Consider the following 25,043-nt stretch of genomic DNA (forward strand, 5'->3'; position numbering starts at 1 on the left):
GACTTTGCATTTGTAGCAGTTACGCATATTTAATTATGATTTTTACAATATAAGCATGTACAATATCACAATGTGGATATGAGATAAATTCATGTTGTTGAAACGTTTTGAATTACAGACAAGCTCTTAATGATGGCCCTCATAATTTTTATTTTGTATAAAATAGTTAGTTATTAATGGTATGAATATGTATTTAAAGTACACAAAATATGAATAAGACTTTGTCCCTAACAAAATCTTAGAAAGAAAAAGATGAACAGTGCTGCTCTGCTTCAAGTTACAATAAGCAACCTAGTCTCATAGAATGAACATTACTAAAACTACATTTTTGCAAACAGTGTTACATGCCTCTTTCTACGTTTTGCTGCAGTTTCCTGGTGAAATTAACATTAAAGGTGCTACATCAACTGAGCGTTTTATTAATTTAACACATTTATGTCACACAAATCATGAGTATGATGGCTGTGTATGACTTTACAAATGTATTTATCATTGTATTACTCACTACTTTATTATATCAACACACTTTTACTCTAATATGAAAAACAATACATGTTAACGCTTGTATTAAAGACCCAACTACATTTACACAACTATTCCAACATCATTAGCTTCACTCTAGCTCACCTGGTAGAGTGTTTAACTTCAGACTTGTAAACTGAGCCTGAGACCAGCCAAGGATGCTCGAAACGAAAGTGAAGTCAAACAAAATTAAGTCGTTGCTTCAGTAAATGTGCTTTTAATTTTAAAACCCTATCGGTTAGGTTTAGGTTAAAGTTTTAGGTTAGGGAGGTCCATTTTACAAATTTCTTCCATCTAATTTTCACCTTAAAAACCTTGTCTGATTGCAACAGCATTTCACTCTCTTTTGGCACCCCCCACAGGACATTTCACAGGGAAAATGCAGCCAAACGTATAATGAAGCACATCATTTTGGTTTGCAACAATGTTGCCATTGTCGCGTACATTTCATGACATCAGGCTGACAATAACATATTGTTCAAGGTGCTTCTTTTTACCAGTACAACACAGTATTTGTTGGAAAAGAATAAGAAACAGCATGGATTAGTGAGAAAGGAGGACCAAGAAGTATTTTTAAATATAAATAATTGAATATTGATTTAAGATGTAGAGAAAATAATGTACAAAATTGTGAGATGCTCAATTTTCTTGCAAAACATTCACCATTAAAGCAATAGTTGAACCCACAAAAATAAACGTTTTATAATTATTGATTAACCTCACGTTGTTCTAAACCTGTATGACTTTTTCCATGAAACATTAAAAGAGATGTTAGGCAACTTTCATGCCTTTTTTTCCATACAATTAAAATGAATGTTGACTGAACATTTTTGTGTTCCATAAAGCGAGTTAAACTGGTTTAGAAGAACAAGAGGGAGGGTAAACAAGTGAGTTTTTTTTTAAACTTTGGGTGAACTATCCCTTTATAACTCGGAGAACAATGTGAAAATGGACAGCACTATCTCTCTGCAGCTGGACAGATCTCCACACTACTATTAGTGACTCGTATTCCAAACCAGCCTTTCCAGTACTGTGTATCCATCCCTCCATGAGTAAAACGGATAAACCGAACCCCAGGACCATAATCCCTAAAGACATGTGTCATCTGAAAGAAAAAAAACAATACAGTAAGAAGGAAGTGGTCAATCTGTTCAATTGATATTCAGTTGTTTATTTAGTTAAATTGAGGATCTATAGACTGTACCATTTCTGGACATAAAGATTTTTTTTATTTTTCTTTCTTTTTTGTTATTCTACTCACTTGACACCACTGCTGATCGTTCCACTGTGGAAAGAACACTGGTTCAGGCTGATAGGTACTCATCACTTTCTTCTTCTGATCAAGTAACTCTACACAAATCTTATACTGACTTCCACAGTCCCAGCGTGGCGCATACCTGAACAGATGAGAAGTCAAATAAATATGCTATCATCTTAAAAACACATTTGTACATTTGGTATAATAAATTAGCCAGCTATGATATTCTGGCATAAGGGATAAATGGGAAGGGTAAGTAAAAGCTCACCAGTCTGTTATTTTGATTTCAGATTGTAAGTGATCCATGAAAGCAGGATTGTAGCCTTCTTTTTTTAAATCAATGAGCTGCTGCTTCATACATAAGCTGAGAATAAAGTTTAAGCATAAAGTAGTTTATGTACAGACACAAAAAGGTCTAAATATTTTATTTCAGTTTGACTTTAGAAGTTTGACTTCTGATGAATCAAGAATATCAAACTTACCCGTAAGAAGTGACAAAGCATTTAGGGACTGTGTTATTAGGAATGTCTACAGAATTATCTTCAATTGTCCAGCAGTCACCGCCATTCAGTACAATCTTCCATCCATTTAATTCATCTAATAAGAACATCAGAAAAGAATACAGCAAAAGAACAGTTTTAAGTTAGTTTGAGTTTTAGGCTTTGGTTTCTTCATAAATGAAATGTGCATTAGTTGTTATATCTAGAAAAGGCTACTAACATTTGTTGACACAAAACTCATATGATTAATATTGTGCATTTTTTCCCTTCATTTTTGTTATACCATACTGTGAAGAGTTGTGTCAGTTTAAAGGTTATGTAACTTTTTCTGTGTTAAAGGGATAGTTCTCCCAAAAATGAAAATTCCCTCATTGTTTACTAACCCTCATGACATTCCAGTTGTGTATGACTTTCTTCTGCAGAACACAAATGAATATTTTTAGAAGAATATTTCAGCTATGTAGGTCCATACAATGCAAGTGAATGGTGACCAGATCTTTGTAGCTCCAAAAATCACAAAAGGAAACATAAAAATAATCCCTAAAACTCCAGTGGTTAAATCTAAACCTTCAGAAGCGATATGATAGATGTGGGTTAGAAATAGATCAAAATTTAAGTCATTTTCACTTTCAGATGTGAAAGTGAAACTAAACAGGCACGACATGTGGCTTTAAGATGTGAAAGTGGAGATTTAGAGTAAAAATAGCACTTACATCTATCATCTATCATTGCGCTTCTGAAGACATGGATTTAACCACTGGAGTCACATGGATTACTTTTATGCATTTTCTTTGGAGCTACAAATGTCTGATCACAATTCACTTGAATTGTGTGGACCTAGAGAGTGGAGATATTCTTCTAAAAATCTTTGTTTGTGTTTTGCAGAAGAAAGTCATACACATCAGGGAAGGCATGAGGATGAGTAAATGATGAGATCATTTATAGGTGAACTATAACTTTAAAATATTCTCGAAAACTGTAAACACTAACTGTGTCCAATTTTGCCCCTATCCACTATATATTGCACTATTTTGGGTGTTGGATATTTTATAGTGGTTTCCAAATTCGTTCCCAACATTTGTTCACTCATTCTTACCCACAATGCACTCTGATTCCAAGTGTACGGCTGATGTACACTCACTGTTGCTATCTTGACCATAATTCACCACAGGGAGGACTGAGGTGCAGGGAGAGAGAGAGAGGGAGTGCGAGAGATGCCAGTTTACAGCTTCATTCATTTCATGCTGGCTGTATTGTTTTACTTTTTGATATATCAATAGTTAATTAAAAATAACAATAAAATATAGTAATCCAAAATCATACAGATAAATTGAACAATTTATGATTTATTTATATAGATGAAAATATATCTGATATGACATTTAATCTGATATGACATTTAATCTCAGTTTTTCACAATTCCTGACATTTAATCATAGAAAATATTACCCATCTTAGATCAGTTTGGATCATTACTTTATTTTAAGAATGTGAAATGTCAAAATAATAGTGGAGAGAATTATTTCTTTCAGATTGTATTTCTTTCATCACATTCCCAGTGGGTAATTAGTTTACATACACTTTGTTAATATTTGGTAGCATTGCCTTTAAATTATTTAACTTGGGTCAAACGTTTTGGGTTTAATAATGTCCAATTCCTCCAGACAGAACTGGTGTAACTGAGTCAGGTTTTTAGGCTTTATTGCTCGCACACGCTTTTTCAGTTCTACCCACAAAATTTCTACCGGATTGAGGTAAGGGCTTTGTGATGGCCACTCCAGTACCTTGACGTTTTTGTCCTTTGCCATTTTGGTCATTGTCTATTTGGAAGACCAATTTTCGACCGAGATTTAACTTCCTGGCTGATGTCTTGAAATATTTCAATGCTTCAATATATCCACATAATTGTACTTCCTCATGATGAGCTCTATTTTGAGAAACACCCCACAATATGACGCTAACTCCCCCTTGCTTCACGGCTGGGATGGTATTCTTCGGCTTGCAAGCCTCACACTTTTTCCTCCAAAACATAACATTGGTCATTTTTGCCAAACAGTTACATTTTTGTTTCATCAGACCAGAAGACATTCCTCCAAAAAAACAGATTAGGAGCAGTGGCTTCTTCCTTGCAGAGCAGCCTTTCAGGTTATGTCAGTATAAGACTTGTTTTACTGTGGATATAGATACTTCTCTACCCGTTTCCTCCAGCATCTTCACAAGTTCCTTTGCTGTTGTTCTGGGATTGATTTGCACTTTTCAAACCAAACTAGGTGAATGCGTCTCCTTCCTGAGTGACATGATGGCTGCGTGGTCCAATGGAGTTTAAACAAATCAAATCCCTTTTTTGTCACTCAACCATATACACAAGTGCAACAGTGGGTGAAAGACATGGGTGCAGATCCGAGCAACATAGCAGTCATAACAGTGATGAGACATACCAATTTACAATAAACATCAGATTTACACATCACAATGTACATATCTAATATACACATAATTACACACAACATAATATAGAATATACAATGTACAGTATACAATACACAAATTATAGAATTAACATACACACAATATAGCATACAAATTGTATATATAAAATTTGACTGCAAGTTGTATGTGCTGTATTGACATTCAGGCTGTCAGTTGATAGTCAGTTGCCAGTGTGTTGTTAAGAAACAATATAATTTATGACAGTCCAATTTGAGATAAGATTAATAAAGTGCAGTGCGGATGTATATTGATCGAGAGATCAAGAGTACAAAAGTCTGATTGCTTGAGGTAAGAAGCTGTCATGAAGTCACCTGGTATTGGTCCTGTTGCTGCGATACTGCCTGCCTGAATGTAGCAGAATGTAGCAGAATGCAGCCCATGGCTCGGTTGGCTGGAGTCTCTGATGATCCTCAAAGCTTTTTTCACACACCACCTGGTATATATATGTCCTGGAGGGAGGGAGGGAAGCTCACCTCCGATGATGTGCCTGGCACTTCGCACCACTTTTGCAGGGCAGTGATGCAGCCAGTTAGGATGTTCTCTACAGTGCTGGTGTAGAACCATGTTAGGATATGGTGGTTCATTCCAAACTTTCTTAGCCGTCTCAGGAAGAAGAGGCACTGGTGAGCCTTCTGGACGGACCATGCGAGTTCCTCAATGATGTGGACGGACCATGCGAGTTCCTCAGTGATGTGGACACAGAGGAACTTGAAGCCGCTGACTCTCTCCATTGGTGCTCCTTTGATGGTGATAGTCTGTGTTCTCTGTCTTTTCTCCTGAAGTCCACCACAAGCTCCTTGGTCTTGCTGACGTTGAGGGAGAGGTTGTGCTCCTGACACCAGCGTGTCAAGAGTGTGCACCTCCTCTCTGTAGGCTGTTTCATCATAGTCAGTGATCAGACCTACCACCGTCGTATCGTCAGCAAACATAATGATGATATTGGAGCAATGTGTTGCCACAGAGTCATGTGTGTATAGGGAATACAGGAGTGGGCTGAGAACACAGCCCTGCAGGGCTCCAGTGTTGAGGGTCAGTGATGAGGAGATGTTGCTGCCCATTCTAACCACCTGGCGTCTGCTTGACAGCGAGCTGATTTGGCCCAGAGCCCGGAGTTTCTCATCAAGCTTGGAGGGCACTATGGTGTTGAATGCTGAGCTGTAGTCTACAAACAGCATTCTCACATATGTGTTCCTTTTTTCCAGGTGGGAGAGAGCAGTATGTAGTGTAGATGCAATGGCATCATCAGTGGAATGATTGTTGCGGTAAGCAAACTGCAATGGGTCCAGTGAGGTAGGCAGCACAGAGAAGATGTTATCTCTGATTAGTTTCTCAAAGCATTTGCTGATGATAGGGGTCAGAGCAACAGCATGCCAGTCATTAAAGCAAGTGATTTTGGATTGCTTTGGAACAGGCACAATAATGGACATTTTAAAGCATGTGGGGACCACAGACAAAGAGATGAAAAGACTGAAAATGTCCGTAAAAACACCAGGCAGTTGGTTTGCACACGCACTCTGATGACGCAGCCCGGAATGCCGTCCGGACCCACAGATTTACGGATATTCACCTGTCGGAAGGATTGGGTTACATCCACTACAGAGACGGAGAGTGAACTAAACTCTGTAGCTTCGGCTGCAAGAGCCCTCTCTTCAAGGGCGGTGTTATTTCCCTCAAAATGAGCATAAAAGTATTTAACTCATCTGGGAGAGAGGCAGCGGTGTTTTGAAGTCTGTGATGATATTAATTCCATGCCACATGCTTCGAGTCGGTGGTGTTGAACTTTCCTTCAATCTTGTCCCTGTATTGGAATTTGGCTGCTCTGACAGTTTTGCGGAGGGCATAAATGGCTTGTTTATGCTCCTCCGCATTCCTAGAATTAAATCAGAGATCTGCGCATTAAGAGCCACACGAACATCGCTATTAATACATGGTTTTTGGTTGGGGTAGATCTGTATTGTTTTGGTCGGTACAACATCCTCTATGCACTTCCTGATGAAACACGTTACGCTATCAATGTAGACCTCAATGTCATCATCGGAGGTGGACCGGAACATCTCCCAGTCCACGTGATCAAAACAGTCTTGTAGCAAATAATCTGATTGGTTCGACCAGCACTGGATCACTCTGAGGGCGTGTGCTTACCATTTCAATTTCTGCCTGTAAGCGGGCTGAAGGAGAAAGGAAGTGTGGTCTGATTTGCGAAATGGTGGGCAGGGGAAGGATTTGTAGCCATCCCGGAAGGGAGAGTAGCAATGGTCCAAAACCCAGTCCTCTCGTGTGTTGAAACTGATATGTTGGTAGTATTTCAGTTCTATTGACTTGAGTGGGCTTTGTTAAAGTCCCCATTCACAATGAAAGTGGCCTCAGGGTGTGCGGTTTCATGCTTGCTTATACTCCCATACACTTCCTTGAGTGCCCGGTCTGTGTCGGCCTGTTGGGGGGGGGGTGTACACAGCTGTGATAATGACCGCTGTGAATTCACTTTGTAGCCAGAATGGTCGACACAGAAGCATGAGAAATTCCAGATCAGGAGAGCAGAAAGACTTTATAGAATGTACATTCCTCTGATCACATCAGGATTTGTTGATCATAAAACATACACCACCACCACCACCTCTGCTTTTATCAGAGAGGTCTTTTACTCTGTTTGCTAGGTGCACTGAGAACCCCACATGTTTGATGGCTGAGTCTGGAATCTCTGCAGACATTCAAGTTTCTGCAAGGCAAATAATGCTGCAGTCCCTTGTCTCTCGTTGGAGAGAGATCCGTGCACTCAGCTCGCAGAGCTTGTTGTCCAGAGACTGAACATTTGCCAGTAGAATACTGGGTAGTGGGGGTCGATTTGCGCACCAGCTCTCCTTCCCCTGTTCTGGCTGCGTTTCTGCGGTCGGGCTGCCCAGAAAAAGGGCTCTGCTGACGTGTTTGTAAACAGCAGGTCGGCATTGAGGTATTTCAAGTCCGGTTTTTGGTGTGCTATTGCAGAAGCAATGTCCAAAAGTGTTTGTCTATTGTAGACAATAAGACTGACAACATCCAAGACAAAAAACATAATAATTGTAGACAAAACAAAAAAGTGTGATAAAGTGAGTGTGTTATAATAGTACTTGTGTAATTTTGTTAGGAGAGATGAATGTGGTACCTTCAGGCATTTGGAAATTGCTCCCAAGGATGAGCCAGACATGTGGAGGTCCACGATTTTTTTTTCCTGAGCTCTTGGCTGATTTCTTTTGATTTCCCATGATGTCAAGCAATGAGGCACTGAGTTTGAAGGTAGACCTTAAAACACATCCACATGTACACCTCCAATTGACTCCAATTAGCCTATCAGAATTTGTCTAAAGGCTTGTTTACTCATGTCATTCACAAAGTAGATGTCCTAAACGACTTGTTTTTCCTAAACCAAAACTATAGAGTAAAGGGATTAATGAAAGAAAGGAGGCAAGAACCGGCTTGACGATATAAATAATATTTTGAATAGAAACTTAAACAAAAAGACAAACACACAAAGATGTCGGACAGCTGCCCATAAATCTCTCTCTATTTGTCCCACTGGAGTTTCCAGTCTGCCTTTATCCCTCTCTGAGGCTTGATTAGCCTGATTAGGGGCTAGGTATGTAGCATCATGACTCAGCCCTGCACTGTCACATATAGTTTGCTAATATAAAATCTGTGGAGTACTTAAAAAAATAATTTTAATGACCTCAACCTAAGTGTATGTAAACTTCTGACTTCAACTGTATTCAATAAGGTGACTGCGCACAGTGGAAATTATTAAAATATTCAGTTATCACACATATGTATTAGTCTATCAATCACTGGATGTTGTTATTAATAACTTTAGTACTGTATTACAGTCGCGAGAGGGCACTATGTGCAAATGTTATCTCTTATCGGTGCTCAGAAAGATTTTATATATACCATTTTATGAGAATAAGTATTAGTATTGTTGTTATTATGATTATAGTTATCCTACATGTAAGATAAATGTAAATATGTCACATAAGTTATTTGTGCATCATCTCCAGCACTCTCTTTCCTGCTCCTGATATAGGGCACTCACAGACATCCATTATTAGGAAATAGTGAATAAGTGAACAATTGTGCGATTTCGTACACATCTATTGTGTCTCTGTGATACTATGAAAATTCCTGTTTGTTTGGAGCCACCTGCTTAGACCCCGCCCCAACTACATTACTCGACCAATGGCATCAGTTGGGGGTGGAACTATCTGACTGTTTGAACAACTTAAGATGAGGGGCCTATTCAGACACCCGTTTTAAAAAATATTGTTTATTTTTGCATTTCAAAAGTGTACTTCTTTATCATAACACGGCATATTTTCAGTCCTGTTGCTAGCTCACCTTCTGCTCTGGGATTCTTGAGCAAGTTACGTCGTTTCTTAGCTAAAAAGTAAAACATCCACCAGTTGGCAGGGGGTCTTGAGGCATTGCACGGCAGGAGGCCCTCTCTCCGACAGCGCTCTTTCCAGAGAGCAGCACTATCCACCAGCTCCTTCCACTCATGACACACCAACCGACAGACTCGAATCACCTGCTGTGCTGGCAGATTCAGTAAGATCTCCTCGACGACTGCTAGAGGGAAAGCTTGCATACTTGTGCACTAGTAGGTAAACAAAGACGTGTTTTCAGTTCAGATATTATTCTGTATGACAACTTCCTAAATTATACCAAGCACTCAGCGACTTACTGCATCTGTTCTGAGTTCATGCTCCCACGAAGTAAAATGAATGTGTTCACTCGTCGACTGACCCATCCTTGTGTTTTTTTTAAATGAGCGCATTTGGCTTAATACGACACTTAATACGGCGTGTCTGGTCCTACTGCATTACGGGGAAACACGGAAGTAACTTCTCATGCTCTGACGATACTTCAGTATCGCCAACTGGACCATGAGCAATAGCAGCTATATACGTATTGCTCACTAGCCAAAAATCGTTTCTCTCGTCAGCGTTTACGGTAATGAAGTGACTCAAATAACGATTCTAAATACAGCAGCACTAATAATCTGCTTTAGAAAAATTGGAAAATGCCTGGAAGAGGATGACTGTGTCGGCTAAAAATGAAAGCAAAACCGTTTCAGATATTCACCATGTTCTCGATGTCCAAGCTAATGCATCTAAATCACATTCTTAGGGTTCACGTGTTTAACAAGAAACCACATCGAAAGTATTCTCAAGACGTCAAAACAAAACGCTTGTTGATGACGTTCTGACTCCGCCTACAACCAAAGGCCGTTTATCCCAAGATGGAGCACTTGTATGGGTTTTGGAACAGGGAAGTAAACGATTATAGGGTAAACTTATAGTGGTGAACGGGAGACTAAAGCAAATATTATTTGTACTTACTACTTTGCTTCAACATCAAAAGGAAAACACCAATATTATGTTTCCAAAACTTTCCAAATAAATTAAAAATTGAGAGTAATTGATTAAGACCTTCAGAAGTACTGACATGCACAGAATGGGGGCAGCAGGGACACAACCCCCTACCCTTTTCATTCAAAAATGTAAAGGTGCCTTTTTGGTTATCCAGAAAATGGTGAGAAATTCTAATAATTAAGTTAAAACAGTTCAAACAAAAATTAAATCTTGTAATAATCTCACAATAACAGTAATAATGTGTTTAGTAAATAAGCCATTAGACTAATCACTTTCAGAAAAATAACATTAGGCTACCACAGTACTACAGCTCCCTATACGCTCATTACGCAGTCTGCATAGGGCACCAACTCCCTAGGGGGCACCAGAAACTCCACCGGCTGCCCTTACTCTCATGTTATAGGTTATTCGAGGACCCTGTAGCATTTGCAGAAAACAGTCAATGGCCTCACACTTGCTCATCACACCATGTTACCAGGGTAACATGCCATGTTTTGATCATGTTTATCTTTCATGATACAGTCATGGTACTCCAATGTACTTTAAAAAAATGCCATAGTGTTATTATGACACATGTCATAAACACGGGGTTATCACAGACCATGTCTGAAAATAAATAAACAAACAGGAGTATTACCATGGTGCTTTTGTGAGAAATATTACAGAATAGGCTATTATTTGTGATAAAGGAAAAATTATGTACTATAAATATTTGTTCTTATACATACATACATACAAGAAAATGTTTAAATACTCAAAAAGCAAAGAAATTAGTTAAGCATTTATAATTACTATTAAAAGTGCCATTTTTTGTCCATCTGCCCCTGTACCTGCTAAGGTCTGTGCATGTCACTGGTCAGAAGAGAGAAGATGGCAAATTTACTGTCACTCTCTCAGCAGCTGTAAGCAGGGCTGCAGTGAGGATTTCTGGGCCCCTTACTTATTCAAATAATACAGTTTTGAATTTGTTGTGGGGGCCCCCCCTGGACATTTGGGCCCCTAGAATCGTTACCACCTTTCACCCCACCAGCTACGGACCTGGCTGTAAGCCTTATCACAGCTGTGGTAACTAGTTTTTATAAACTTATTCCAGGGTAATATAATACAAAGTATAATGTTAGAAATGTACACGTAATAATGAAAAAATTGCAAATCGAACATTTTGCTAGATTTAGGCTGCTAAATATGGCGGAAACAGAAAATATTTTAATAATGGTTTTTTTTTTAGGCACCTTTTGTAAACTTGAAAGGAAATAACAGTCATCTATTCAAACAGATTGGAGATGTTAGTGATATACACTTGTGATGGCTGAAATATAGCTTTCTGAAGCAATGAGGCTCTTAATACAAAGGAAAAGAGAACTTGGGTTCATTAATTGAAACTTTCTCAGTGCATGTTAAAGCCAAAAGTGCACATGCTAGCTGTGTCCAACAACAGCATCTGGTTCTATGTCTGGTTGTACTTCAGATCATTTGACAAAATGTTATTTGTGGTTATTATAAACTAAATTCACTGTAAAATATTAATTTAAGTGTAATGTCACAAAATAAAAAAGGAGAAGAGCAAGTCTGCAGAAGAGCAATTTGTCTCTGTAAACAGTAGACAAATTGATTCGCAACTTGTGATCTGAAAATGTGGATTGGGAAGTAAATGTGCTTGTGGACAGGGGCATGTTTAATTAAAATGAATGGCTTGACGATGAGTCTGTATACAGAAGAGAGGGTGAACGGCTGGCTATCTTGAGCAGTCATAACAACCTTGAGCTGAACATGCTCAAAATGGTGGAGATGATTGTGGACTTTAGGAGGAACACCCCAACACTGAACCCCCTCACCATTCTAAACAGCACTGTGGCAGCAGTGGAGTCATTCAGGATCCTGGGCACTACCATCTCACAGGACCTGAAGTGGGAGACCCACTTTGATTGTGAAAAAGGCCCAGCAGAGAACGTACTTCCTTCGCCAGCTGAGGAAGTGTAACCTGCCACAGGAGCTGTGCAGTTCTACTCAGCAGTCCTCTGCACTTCAGTAACTGTTTTTTTTTTCACTTAAAGGTTCAATGTTTACCATTTAAACACAGTAATTTGGAAGCATTTATGGTACTCTAGTAATGAATAATTTATAAGAAGTGCATTTTGGGTAGCCTTTCAAAAGCTTCTCACAATAAGTTGCTGGAATTTTAGCCCATTCCTCCAGACAGAACTGGTGTAACTGTCAGGTTTGTAGGCCTAATTGCTCGCATATGCTTTTTCAGTTCTGCCCACAAATTTTCTATCAGATTGGGGTCAGGGCTTTGTGATGGGGTCAGGGCTTTTTTTGTCCATCTGCCCCTGTACCTGCTAAGATCTGTGCATGTCACTGGTCAGAAGAGAGAAGATGGCAAATTTACTGTCACTCTCTCAGCAGCTGTAAGCAGGGCTGCAGTGAGGATTTCTGGGCCCCTTACTTATTCAAATAATACAGTTTTGAATTTGTTGTGGGGGCCCCCCCTGGACATTTGGGCCCCTAGAATCGTTACCACCTTTCACCCCACCAGCTACGGACCTGGCTGTAAGCCTTATCACAGCTGTGGTAACTAGTTTTTATAAACTTATTCCAGGGTAATATAATACAAAGTATAATGTTAGAAATGTACACGTAATAATTAAAAAATTGCAAATCGAACATTTTGCTAGATTTAGGCTGCTAAATATGGCGGAAACAGAAAATATTTTAATAATGTTTTTTTTTTTAGGCACCTTTTGTAAACTTGAAAGGAAATAACAGTCATCTATTCAAACAGATTGGAGATGTTAGTGATATACACTTGTGATGGCGAAATATAGCTTTCTGAAGCAATGAGGCTCTTAATACAAAGGAAAAGAGAACTTGGGTTCATTAATTGAAACTTTCTCAGTGCATGTTAAAGCCAAAAGTGCACATGCTAGCTGTGTCCAACAACAGCATCTGGTTCTATGTCTGGTTGTACTTCAGATCATTTGACAAAATGTTATTTGTGGTTATTATAAACTAAATTCACTGTAAAATATTAATTTAAGTGTAATGTCACAAAATAAAAAAGGAGAAGAGCAAGTCTGCAGAAGAGCAATTTGTCTCTGTAAACAGTAGACAAATTGATTCGCAACTTGTGATCTGAAAATGTGGATTGGGAAGTAAATGTGCTTGTGGACAGGGGCATGTTTAATTAAAATGAATGGCTTGACGATGAGTCTGTATACAGAAGAGAGGGTGAACGGCTGGCTATCTTGAGCAGTCATAACAACCTTGAGCTGAACATGCTCAAAATGGTGGAGATGATTGTGGACTTTAGGAGGAACACCCCAACACTGAACCCCTCACCATTCTAAACAGCACTGTGGCAGCAGTGGAGTCATTCAGGATCCTGGGCACTACCATCTCACAGGACCTGAAGTGGGAGACCCACTTTGATTGTGAAAAAGGCCCAGCAGAGAACGTACTTCCTTCGCCAGCTGAGGAAGTGTAACCTGCCACAGGAGCTGTGCAGTTCTACTCAGCAGTCCTCTGCACTTCAGTAACTGGTTTTTTTTTCACTTAAAGGTTCAATGTTTACCATTTAAACACAGTAATTTGGAAGCATTTATGGTACTCTAGTAATGAATAATTTATAAGAAGTGCATGCCTGTAGTTGTAGGTAAAGCTGAGATAATTCATTACATTTTCAAAGTGCAACATGCACAGTTATTTTACCCTTTAAGCTCTAGGGGTGCTATATCGCAAAATAAGTTAACGCTTAAAACGTTAAATTCATAAGATACATAAGACAGGCATATGGGGTATCATATGAAAGCTTACAATCTGAACTTTTCAAAGAATATCATTTTTGCATTTATGTTACATAAAATAAGAAAATAGGAGCTGTAAACATCCGAATCATAAATAACACCATCTAGAAGTAATGTGGTAGAAATATTAATGTGAAAATAAAAGTCTTCAACATAGCAATTAAATGGACAAGTCATATATGAAATGAAAGCTCTCATTCTCTGGATTGTGTCTGTGCAGTTTATTTTTTTCCCCTCATACCACAGTTGGAAAGATTTTCAAAAGCATCACAAAGTGAAAAATATTTCTGTAAAACATCAAATACAATTATCTCAGCTGCGAGCCCCAAGTAGCCAAGTAATCGTAAGGGAACTTTACATCTGCTTTTACCTTAGGCAGTTTTCTAAAAAATGAGCCATTTGTTCTTGACTGTGAGCTTGCTTGGGTGAATAATCCAATGTTATCTCTAAGGTCTCCAGAACAAAATAATGCAGTCCTGCAGGAAAAGCAAAAATATGTTGTCTACTATTGATTATAAAATGTTAAATATCATCGCAAAGGGGAAAATCTCAGATTTCCAATCACACCTAGACTGAGATAATAGTCCACTCAGAAGCTGAGATATTCGATGAAACAATGGGGGTGGTGCATGAAATGAAAATTAGACTGTATGTCTATGGACCAGCACACCTGTGAGGGCTAAAATGCGTTATAGATAATTTAGCCTTTGGGTCTGATACATTTCAGATCTGCATTTTGTAATGGAAGATGATAGAGGGGAAAAAAGATTCCTAGAACTTGGTGTCATCTAGCGGAAAAAAATAAGAGTTTTTAAAGGTAGAGAGAAACGAAAATGAATAACATGCTTACATTTAGGACAAAAAATTGTTTTATATAAAAAGTTTTATATATATTTAACATTCTAGATATCTCGCTGACATCGGCGACGCATCAGCGCTTCTCTCAAATCGCGTCTTTGATAGCTCTCATACGCAATGTGAGACCAGGGGCCGGTTGCACCAGCTATACGTACGTTACAACTTAGCCTAGTTGTGGCGTAAATGGGCAATAAGTTACAATTTACGCACTACTAAATATTTAGGTAGGACGTAACCGTACATGAACTAAATATTTACGGATTAACGGATGGAATAAATAAGCAGACTCTTTTAATGACATCAATGTGCTCATGTTTTGCGTGTTAGTCATCAATCATTTCGACACAGCCTATATGATGATGTTGGCATTTACAGTCGTTTACATTTACAAGAGAAAAAATAAGTTACTTTTAAGCGGCTCTTCAGCATGAAACCGTTCAAACGTTGCAGTTTTCAGTGTGCGTCGTCTGGTGTGAAGTGTCAACATATGCAAAATATATAAGATATTAACATTATTAAATGTCTATTTTTCCAGCCTGTTGTATTAGCATTTATTTATTTTATACAGTTCCTATATATTGTTATTTCAATTTACACATTCCCTGAAAGCCAGCAGGAATTAAAATAGATATTTACTTCTGATGTACAGGCCCAGTATATATTGTAGTTCAATTGTCCATGCAAAGTAAGATATTCACCCATGTGGGTCTTCATTCTGTCAGTTTATCTATCTGTAACATTTAAAAAAGCTCATATGCTTTATGTCCTTTAGACTATTGAGACATAAATGTTCCAAAACATTAAGAAACCACTAGCTTAAGAACCGGCGAAGGTGCCGATGTATCTGGACCCCAAGACCCCCCTGATTCAGCTCTTTCTAATGCATAAAGTTGTGAGAGACTTCATTAGTCTAATACGAAGAGAAAACTAATATAAATAATTCACTTCAAGTTACACATTTACTGTTTTAGGTGCTTCATTTTACCATTTAAATATACAGTGTTTTTTGACAGAAAATAAGTAACAACATTGATAAGTTAGAAAGGAGGAGATAGTATTTTTAATACAAATAAGTAACTGTTACATCATATTTACTGCAAAGATACATGTACTGCAACTGGTACCTACATACAAAAAAATGCATGATACATATATGCTTTAATTCATTCATGAAAACATTGTTAGTTGCAGAATTTTCTATTTGCAGGGCCTGAGAAAAAAGCAAGATGGGGCAAAACTATCTCTCTGCAGCTGGACAGATCTCCACACTACTATTAGTGACTCGTATTCCATACCAGCCTGCCCAGTACTGTGTATCCATCCCTCCATGAGTAAAACGGATAAACCGAACCCCAGGTCCGTAATCTTTAAACACGTGTGTCATCTGAAATAACACATATAAAATACAGAGAGAATTAAAGTTGTCAAAAAGTCAAAGTCAAAAGTTTACATATACCTCATCCAAGTACATTTAGGGGGCTTTCACACTAGCACTTTTGGTGCGCACCCCGGTTCGAATGACGTCAGAGTTCGGTTCGTTTGGATGATGTGAACGCTGTCTTCCGTACTCGGGTCCGCTTAAAAAGGTGGTCTGGGGTACGGTTCATGTGAACTCCAGTACGGTTCGCTGCTGATATGAACGCAATCGAACCAAACCGCGGAAGTGAACCGCTATTGATGACGTATAATGTGGTCGTCAGTCTCACACGCGTCACTTTCAAAATGAGCGGAAAGAGTTTACTTTCGTGCGTGCGTGTGTGTGTGTGTGTATACACTTACCTTGACGAAAAGCGGGATTGACGCACACGCACTGCAAGCAGAGAGATGATTTCTGCTTGCCTTCGCAAAAATTGTCTTCGGCGGACAGCCCGCTGTCTTTTGAACGATTTCAGTATTTTTGCGGCAGACAGACGCAAGTGTGTTTCTGTATCTTGATGTTGAAAACAAAACTAAAGGTTAAAAAAAAGAAGAACAAATGTGAACCGAGCAAGTGTATTCATTGAATTTTGACGCCTTTTCATTTCGCGGTTATCAAGCAACACGATTACACCAGCTGCAGCTTGATGACGCAAGCGTACCGCGGTTCGGATACAAATATATAATGCGAACACAGTCCATCGGGGGCAGGGGGGAGCAATCGAACTCGGGTTCGGAACAGGCAATCGAACCAAGTGTGAAAGCCCCTAAATCTCAGTTTTTCACAATTCCTGACATTTAATCGTAGAAAACATTCCCTGTCTTGGATCAGTTAGGATCTCTATTTTAAGAATGTGAAATGTCAGAATAATAATAGAGATAATTATATATTTCAGCTTTTATTTTCTTCATCACATTCCCAATTGGTCAGAAGTTTACATACACTTCGTTAGTATTTGGAGGCATTGCCTTTAAATTGTTTAACTTGGGTCAAACATTTTGGGTAGCCTTTCAAATGCTTCTCACAATAAGTTGCTGGAATTTTAGCCCATTCCTCCAGACAGAACTGGTGTAACTGTCAGGTTTGTAGGCCTAATTGCTCGCATATGCTTTTTCAGTTCTGCCCACAAATTTTCTATCAGATTGGGGTCAGGGCTTTGTGATGGCCACTCAAATACCTTGACTATGTTGTACTTTAGACATTTTGCCACAACTTTGTTGACATTGTTGCTTCAATATATCCACATAATGTTCCTTCCTCATGATGCCATATATTTTGTGAAGTGCACCAATCCTTTTTTTTTTTTTTTTTTTTGTGCAAAGACCAATTCCCAATTTGCTCCAATCCGGGTGGCGGAGGACGAATCTCTGCTGCCTCCGCATCTGAGACCGTCAACCCGTGCATCTTATCACATGACTTGTTGAGGTTACCCCGTGTGACTCTACCCTCCCTAGCAACTAGGCCAATTTGGTTGCTTAGAAGACCTGGCTGGAGTCACTCAGCACACCCTGGGATTCAAACTTGTGAACTCCAAGGGTGGTAGCCAGCATCTTTACCACTGAGCTACCCAGGCCCCCACAACATGATGCTGCCACCCCATGATTCACGGTTGGGATAGTGTTCTTCGTCTAGCAAGCCTCACCCCTCCAAACATAACAATGGTCATTATGGCCAAACAGTAAAATTTTAGTTTCATCAGACCAGAGGACATTTCTTCAAAAAGTAAGATCTTTGTCCCCATGTGCACTTGCAAACTGTTGTCTGGCTTTTAATGCCGGTTTTGGAGCAGTGGCTTCTTCCTTGCTGAGCAACTTTTCAGATTATGTCAATATAGGACTTGTTTTACTGTGGATATAGATACCTGTCTACCTGTTTTCTCCAGCATCTTCACAAGGTCCCTTGCTGTTGTTTTGAGATTGATTTGCACTTCTTGCACCAAACTACGTTCATCTTCAGGAGACAGAATGCATCTCCTTCCTGAGTGGTAAGATATGGCTGCCTGGTCCCATGGTGTTAAACTTGCGTGCTATTGTTTGTAAAGATGAACATAGTACCTTCAGGCCTTTGGAAATTGCTCCCAAGGATGAACCATACATGGCTGATTTCTTTTGATTTTCCCACAATGTCAAGCAAAGAGGCACTGATTTTGAATGTAGGCCTTAATATACGTACATCCACAGGTACACCTCCAATTCAGTACACCTCCTCTCAGAAGCTAATTGGCTAATTTTCTAAATTGTTTCGAGGAATTTTCTAAGCTGCTTAAAGGCACAGTTAACTTGGTGTATGTACCCACTGAAATTGTGATATAGTCAATTAAAAGTGAAACATTCTGTCTGTAAACAATTGTTGGAAAATTACTCGTGTCATGCACAAAGGAGATGTCCTAAATGCCTTGCCAAAACTATAGTTTGCTAACATTAAATCTGCAGAGTGGTTAAATTAGTTTTAATGACTTCAATCTAAGTTTATGTAAACTTCTGACTTCAACTCTAGGTCAATCAATCTGTGTAAGTTTGACTATTGATGGATAATTAGATCGTTTTCTGTCTTTTTTTATACTCACTTCACTCCACAGCCCTGTATTCCACTGCTGAAAGAAAACTTTTTCAGGCTGAAAGGTACTGATCACTTCTCCTTTCTGATCAAGCAACTCTACACAGATCTCATACTGACTCCCACAGTCGCAACGTGCGGCATACCTGCACCAGACAAGAAATCAAATGTGCTTCTATTTGCAATAGGATTATACTTATAGCATCAGATTGTACCGTTAATTTGGTACTTTTTGTTTATTAACATTTTTAGATTTCATCTAAAAATTAAATGGGGGTGGGGGTGTCTTATACTTATGGTTCATTGATAAATAAGGATGTCCAAAGTGTTAAAATGAGACAACTTTTTTAATACTTTCATTGCATCTTGAATACATGAGAGTATAAACAACTTAATCATTCATTTCCAAAAATGTTTTCAAAAAACATTTTCAAGGTACAAATAAATACATATTTATTATAAAGTTTTGTGTTTTTTTTTCAGGATTCCACCACATCTTGAACAAAATGTGCATTTTTATTCAAATGAAAAAATAAATATCCAGTGTTTTTTAAACTTCACACTCAGTCTTGAGGGTCTAAAGGTGTCTGCTCTGTTTTATAGACAACATAAACAATAAAATAGATACCATGTTGGTTTTACCCAATGACTTTGCTTTGGTGGACAAAAGCATTTTTGCAAATAGGAGTTATTTTTTAGAACACTTTAAAAAAAATTAAAATAATAATAATAACGGATTATTCTGCACTAGTCATGTCAACATTTAATTTCAGGAATTTCAGCTTTTAATGTGACTGACCTTTTTTACTGTCTCTGGACACCAAATAATTTTTTTTACTTTAAGCCCCAGAAAAATATAGATATGAATTTAATATTTCATCATTTTAAACTGAATTATTGTTATATGAGGGGCTTTCTCAGCAAATATTTGTATATGCGATTAAATGCGATTAATTAATCAGGACACCATGTAATTAGTTACATTTTTTAATCGATTGACAGCCCTAATAACAATACTATATGTGCATTAATTATTGCACTCAGAACGGTCAACACTTGGTGTGGCTGGAGAATAATGCTTGAAAACGCTCCGATGAGTGTCATTGCCAAGAGAAAGTAAGGGACCATCTGCAAATTCCACCCACTACACTAAAACATAGGTGGTATCCAATCGTTCATTGCGTTGTTGTGCAAGTTATACATACAAATACAGTAAAATATATATAGTTTTCACATACCAAAGGGTATATATAGTATTCTGCTAGAGGATAGACTGACTACTCATGAGTACAGCAATCAATTATTTCAGAAAAAAAATCATATTCATTCTACAAAATGTTATTTTCACATTTCAAAGGTTGTAGTAAGCTGCTATTGGACAGACTGACTTACTACAGGTGAAATGATTACAGTATGCCTTAAATATATGAGTACTGTAATCAATTAGCTATTATATATTTTTCTAAAATAATGGATTACTGTACTCATATGATAATGCAATATTGTACTAATCTCACCTGTAGTAAGTCAGTAAGCCACAATATCAGTGTTTTTCACAATAGAACATGCAAGTCAATTGACTGAATGTTCCCGTGATGCCTGTGACATTTTAGCACAGTGTGTGGAGTTTTCAGATTGTCCTGTAAACACCATTAGTCGAATATCCAATGGATATCGAACTTACAACTGACATTAACTTACTCTTAAACAGTGGTATAAAAAAGTTGTTCTACACACAAAAGCTTTTTATGTGTGAAACCCTGAAAATTGTTTGAATTAAACAATAGCTTAGCAATAGCAATAGCTTACCTTTTGTTCTCTTCTTTTTAAAGAAAGACAAAATATTTTCTTGAAATGTTCTCTTGGCCATTTATAAAAGTACATGAAACGTTTGAAAACTTCTATTACCTGCAGTGGGGTAAGTTTCATGTGGACACTAGGAAGGACAAGTCAACCCATCGCTAAACTTGACATACCTGTATTCCAGTGTTTTCAGAAAACCAGCGTCTTTTCGCAGTGGAGAGAGAGCTTGCAAGCTCAACGATGCCAGATTGCATGACTAAAGTGTCTTCCTGGCAGAATATTTCCAAACTGTATAAGTGTCCAAATCTGATTGGGGGATTTCACTTACAGAAATCTGGCAACCCAGCGCATGTCAAAATCGAATTATTATTTCTAAGTAATCCATGACACAATTGATCTCAAGGGGATGTAAGGGGGGATGGTGGTTTTACAAAGGGGATTGTATTTGGTATTTCTTGCAACTAGGGGGATGGCATCCCCTCTCATCCACCCTCAACTCGAGCCCTGTGTATGATATTACTGAATAACAGATAGATGGGAAGGTTGACAGAGTGCTCACCAGTCTGTTATTTTGATATCAGGTTGTAATTGATCCATGAAAGCAGAACTGTACCCTTCTTCCTCCAAATTAATCAGCTGTTGCTTCAAACATAACCTAAGGAAAATGTTTATGCATAATTAATGTACAGACACAAATTTTGATGGGGTTAGCATACAAATTATTTAAATTCAGATGGCTTTTAACCAAAAGTCACATAAAATGGGCTTCAAATTTCCAAAAGAATCTGAAATATAAAACTTACTCGTAAGACGTTACGAAGTATTTAGTGCCTATGTTATTTGGAATTGTTTTTTGAGATGTGTCAATGGCCCAGCAGTCACCATCATTCTCTACTATCTCCCATCCATGGAATTCCTCTAATGACACCAGAAAGGAGACATGTAGCTGTGAAATCCTTTTTAGTAAAGGGCAACACAAAAAGTCCTTTTTAATATCAGTGTCCCCTGTAAACCTCACAGTATGTTGCTAATGCAACTCAAATACTTAAGCTGTATTTGCCTTCCACCTTCCACATGGGAGTATACTAGTATGACTGTTAAGGGTGTAGTTAAAATCAGAAAAAAGAAATACAGAAGGGGGTGTTCACACACTTGGCTATGTGGTGTATAATCAGCCAAAAACAATAACTCATTGGCATAGCTTCCCCTTAATTTCCAATGAGAGAAAATGTACTATTAATGGGCCATTTTTTAGATTCAAATCAAGTCTTTTAATTAGATTTATTCTCAATTCTATCACTCACCTTCTGCACTGGGATTCTTGAGCAAGTTACGTTGTTTCTTAGCTAAAAAGTAAAACATCCACCAGTTGGCAGGGGGTCTTGAGGGATTGCACGGCAGGAGGCCCTCTCTCCGACAGCGCTCTTTCCAGAGAGCAGCACTATCCACCAGCTCCTTCCACTCATGACACACCAACCGACAGACTCGAATCACCTGCTGTGCTGGCAGATTCAGTAAGATCTCCTCGACGACTGCTAGAGGGAAATCTGTTTGCAAATCTGTGGACTACAAGAAAAAAAGATGAGAAGAGCTAAAGATAACCTATTATTAATTTCCCCAGAAAGTTTGAGATAATATTTTGAATGACAATGTTAAAGAAATAGTTCACCCAACAATGAAAATTCTCTCATTGTGTAATCACCCTCATGCCATCCCAGATGTGTATGACTTTCTTCTGCTGAACGCAAATAAAGATTTTTAGAAGAATATTTCAGCTCTGTAGGTCCTCACAATGCAAGTGAATGGTGACCAACAACTTGAAGCTCCAAATAGCACATAAAGGCAGCATAAAATTAATCCATAAAACTCCAGTGGTTAAATCCATGTTTTCAGCAGCAATAGGTAGATAGGTGGTGATATGCACGAAAAATGTAAATCAACAAAAAGAATGTGAAAGTGAAAGTAGTTTTACTGTAAAAAAAAAAAAAAAAAAAGGACTTAAATTTCTATCTGTTTCTTGCCCACATCTATCATATCACTACTGAAGGCATGGATTTAACCACTGGAAGCACATTTATTACTTTTATGTATCCTTTATGTGTTTTTTGGATCATCTGGAAAGTTCTGGTCACCACTCACTTGCAATCTATGAATCTACAGAGCAGAGATATTCTTCTAAAAATCTTAATTTGTGTTCAGTAGAAGAGAGAAAGTCATACTAATCTGGGATGGCATGAGGGTGAGTAAATGATGAGAGAATTTTAATTTTGTTGTTGATACCCAGTGACAGTGTATTGAACATGACTCCTGAACCCCAGATGTTACACCAGGACATGTTGATATTGCGCTCTAGTGGTATGACATTTACATTACTCCCTCGTAGCAACATGACTGATATTTTTTTTTAAAAGAACATTTCGCTTTATTATACACTCCGCCGCAACTTTACCCACGCCTTTATGAGGGAACTTCGGATTACTTCTCACACATTGAACAGATCTCGGGTTTTCCAGTTTTTCCAGTGACGCCTCTAAACACGGAAGCACTATTGTTTTGTTCTTAGAAGAAAACAGGGCACCTACCATCTTTGAAAGCAACCCTAATTACTTCTTCCCGTTTCATACGGTTTAGGTATTCCGTTGGAATACTGTATCACTACCTTTTAAACAATGCATCAGAGTTAAATTGTTGGGGACTCGTTTTCAAGTTTACAAATCGGAAGACGTGCGTCTGACCGATGACGTAAAAAACGTGTGCAGATCTGAAAAAGGGACATTTCTCTCTCTCTCTCTCTCTCTCTCTCTCTCTCTCTCTCTCTCTCTCTCTCTCAATTTTCAATTTAAAAGTACTTTATTGGCATTATTGTGTTTACATACAATATTGCCAAAGCATTAATACACAAAACAGATAATGACAAGACAAATAATAATAATAAAATAGTAACAAATAACAATAAAGATAGAATTAAAATAAGGTACCAGGTAATGAATCAAATACAACAAAAACTATAATAATACACTATACAATATAAAATTAAATATGCATTTAACAGGACATTATGAACATAAGAGAATAAAAGTACTGTGACTGAAGTACATTAAGGCATGTGAGGGTGTGCTGCAACTGATGCATGATGGTCCTCCCCCAGTAACACCAGCATCTGATCTGTTTCTGCCAAACTGGAAAACTGTGGCATGAGGTTTGTGAGTTTGTCAAAGTTTGTCTCACCTCTGTAAATTTCTCACAGTGAAGGAGAAAGTATGTCTCTGTCTCGACCTCACCCGTGTCACAGTGAGCACAGACTCGTTCTTCCTTTGGAAGCCATGTTTGTCTGTGTCTGCCTTTTTGTATGGCCAGACTGTGATCACTGAGTCTGTATTTGGTGAGGATCCATCTCTGTTTTGGATCTCTTACAGTGTGGAGATAACTTGCCAGATTATGATTAGGGCCCGATAACATTCCAATTTGCTTTGGTTTTTACTTTCATTTTCCCAATGGTCCAACTATGAGTTTTTGCTTTCTTTTATGATTTGGTTTATTCTGATTTGGTTTTGTTCAACAGTGCTGGTCTGAAACTGGTGTTTGTTAGTTTTTTGTGGGTTTGTGAGTTTCAGAGCCAGCTAACTGGTATTAGGCTTTAATTATTTGGGGTTTAATGGCTTCATGTTGCAGTGTGTTAGAGGAACTTGAATTTAGATGTGTCAAGAATTTAAGGGATAGTTTTTCAATATGTATAATAAGGGGGTATCTGCCTAGTTCGGCCCGGCATGCATTAGTAGGTGTTCTTCTCTGAACTTTTAGAATGTTTCTACAGAATTCCGCATGCAGGGATTCTATGGGGTGTTTGTCCAATCTCGAGTAACCTGCCATACAGAGTGGACCCCAAACCTCACATCCGTACAGAGCAATAGGCATTATAATACTATCAAAGATTTTACACCAGATTGTTACAGGAATGTCAACTTGGGTAAATTTGCCCTTAATAGCATAGAATGCTCTTCTAGCTTTCTATTTTAGTGCATTCACTGCCAGACCAAACCCCCTGAAGCACTCATTTTTAGACCGAGGTAGTCGTAGTGTCGGTGTGTTCTATTGCAGTGTTTCCCAGAGTGAAGGTGTATCTGGTATCCTGTAATCTGGCTTTTTTCTGGAAAATCATAATTTTAGTTTTTTTCAGATTGGCGGTCAGGGCCCAGTTCTGACAGTAGTTCTCCAGCAGGTCCAGGTGCTGTAGCCCTTGTACAGTAGCTGACAGCAGCACCAGATCATCAGCATAGAGAAGAAATTTAACTTCAGAATTATTTCGAGTAAGACCGGGTGTTGCAGATAGTTCCAGTAGCACTGCTAACTCATTAATGTTGAACAGAGTTGTACTCAAACTGCAGCCCTGTCTCACTCCTCGCCCTTGAGTGAAGAATTCTGTTCTTTTATTGCCAA

The 25,043-nt window shown here is 38.3% G+C and overlaps 2 protein-coding genes and 1 long non-coding RNA gene across 3 annotated transcripts; 1 reads left to right on the forward strand and 2 right to left on the reverse strand.

The window, feature by feature from the left end:
- Positions 1-2: 2 nt before the first annotated feature.
- Positions 3-11,287, reverse strand: LOC127618656 (F-box only protein 44-like). Its single transcript, XM_052091232.1, has 6 exons — positions 9,479-11,287; positions 9,133-9,391; positions 2,263-2,377; positions 2,049-2,144; positions 1,784-1,919; positions 3-1,627 (listed from the first exon to the last, which is right to left on the reverse strand). Exons 1-6 carry the CDS (start codon positions 9,569-9,571, stop codon positions 1,481-1,483), a joined length of 846 nt encoding a protein of 281 aa, XP_051947192.1. The 5' UTR covers positions 9,572-11,287; the 3' UTR covers positions 3-1,480.
- On the forward strand, positions 9,250-18,963 carry LOC127618660 (uncharacterized). The gene is made up of 3 exons (XR_007967483.1): positions 9,250-9,398; positions 16,038-16,186; positions 18,826-18,963. It is a non-coding gene; the product is annotated as an uncharacterized LOC127618660 (long non-coding RNA).
- On the reverse strand, positions 16,068-23,372 carry LOC127618657 (F-box only protein 44-like). The gene is made up of 6 exons (XM_052091233.1): positions 23,189-23,372; positions 21,911-22,172; positions 21,410-21,524; positions 21,166-21,261; positions 18,814-18,949; positions 16,068-16,214 (listed from the first exon to the last, which is right to left on the reverse strand). The coding sequence occupies exons 1-6, from the start codon at positions 23,189-23,191 to the stop codon at positions 16,068-16,070; spliced, it is 759 nt and encodes a 252-aa protein (XP_051947193.1). The 5' UTR covers positions 23,192-23,372.
- Positions 23,373-25,043: the final 1,671 nt, after the last annotated feature.

This window comes from Xyrauchen texanus, chromosome 25 (assembly GCF_025860055.1).
Source record: "Xyrauchen texanus isolate HMW12.3.18 chromosome 25, RBS_HiC_50CHRs, whole genome shotgun sequence".
NCBI lineage: Eukaryota > Metazoa > Chordata > Actinopteri > Cypriniformes > Catostomidae > Xyrauchen > Xyrauchen texanus.

What these genes read in the sequence shown, in the direction of transcription:
- LOC127618657 (XM_052091233.1), bottom strand. An exon ending in GATATCAAAATAACAGACTG is followed by an intron (nt 18,950 to 21,165) that starts GTGAGCACTCTG and finishes TGTCTGGTGCAG; the next exon opens with GTATGCCGCACGTTGCGACT. An exon ending in ATACAGGGCTGTGGAGTGAA is followed by an intron (nt 16,215 to 18,813) that starts GTGAGTATAAAA and finishes GTGTTATTTCAG; the next exon opens with ATGACACACGTGTTTAAAGA.
- LOC127618656 (XM_052091232.1), bottom strand. Translation starts at nt 9,571, where the DNA reads ATGCGCTCATTTAAAAAAAACACAAGGATGGGTCAGTCGACGAGTGAA. An exon ending in CAAGAATCCCAGAGCAGAAG is followed by an intron (nt 2,378 to 9,132) that starts GTGAGCTAGCAA and finishes TGTTCTTATTAG; the next exon opens with ATGAATTAAATGGATGGAAG. An exon ending in TGCTTTGTCACTTCTTACGG is followed by an intron (nt 2,145 to 2,262) that starts GTAAGTTTGATA and finishes CTTTATTCTCAG; the next exon opens with CTTATGTATGAAGCAGCAGC.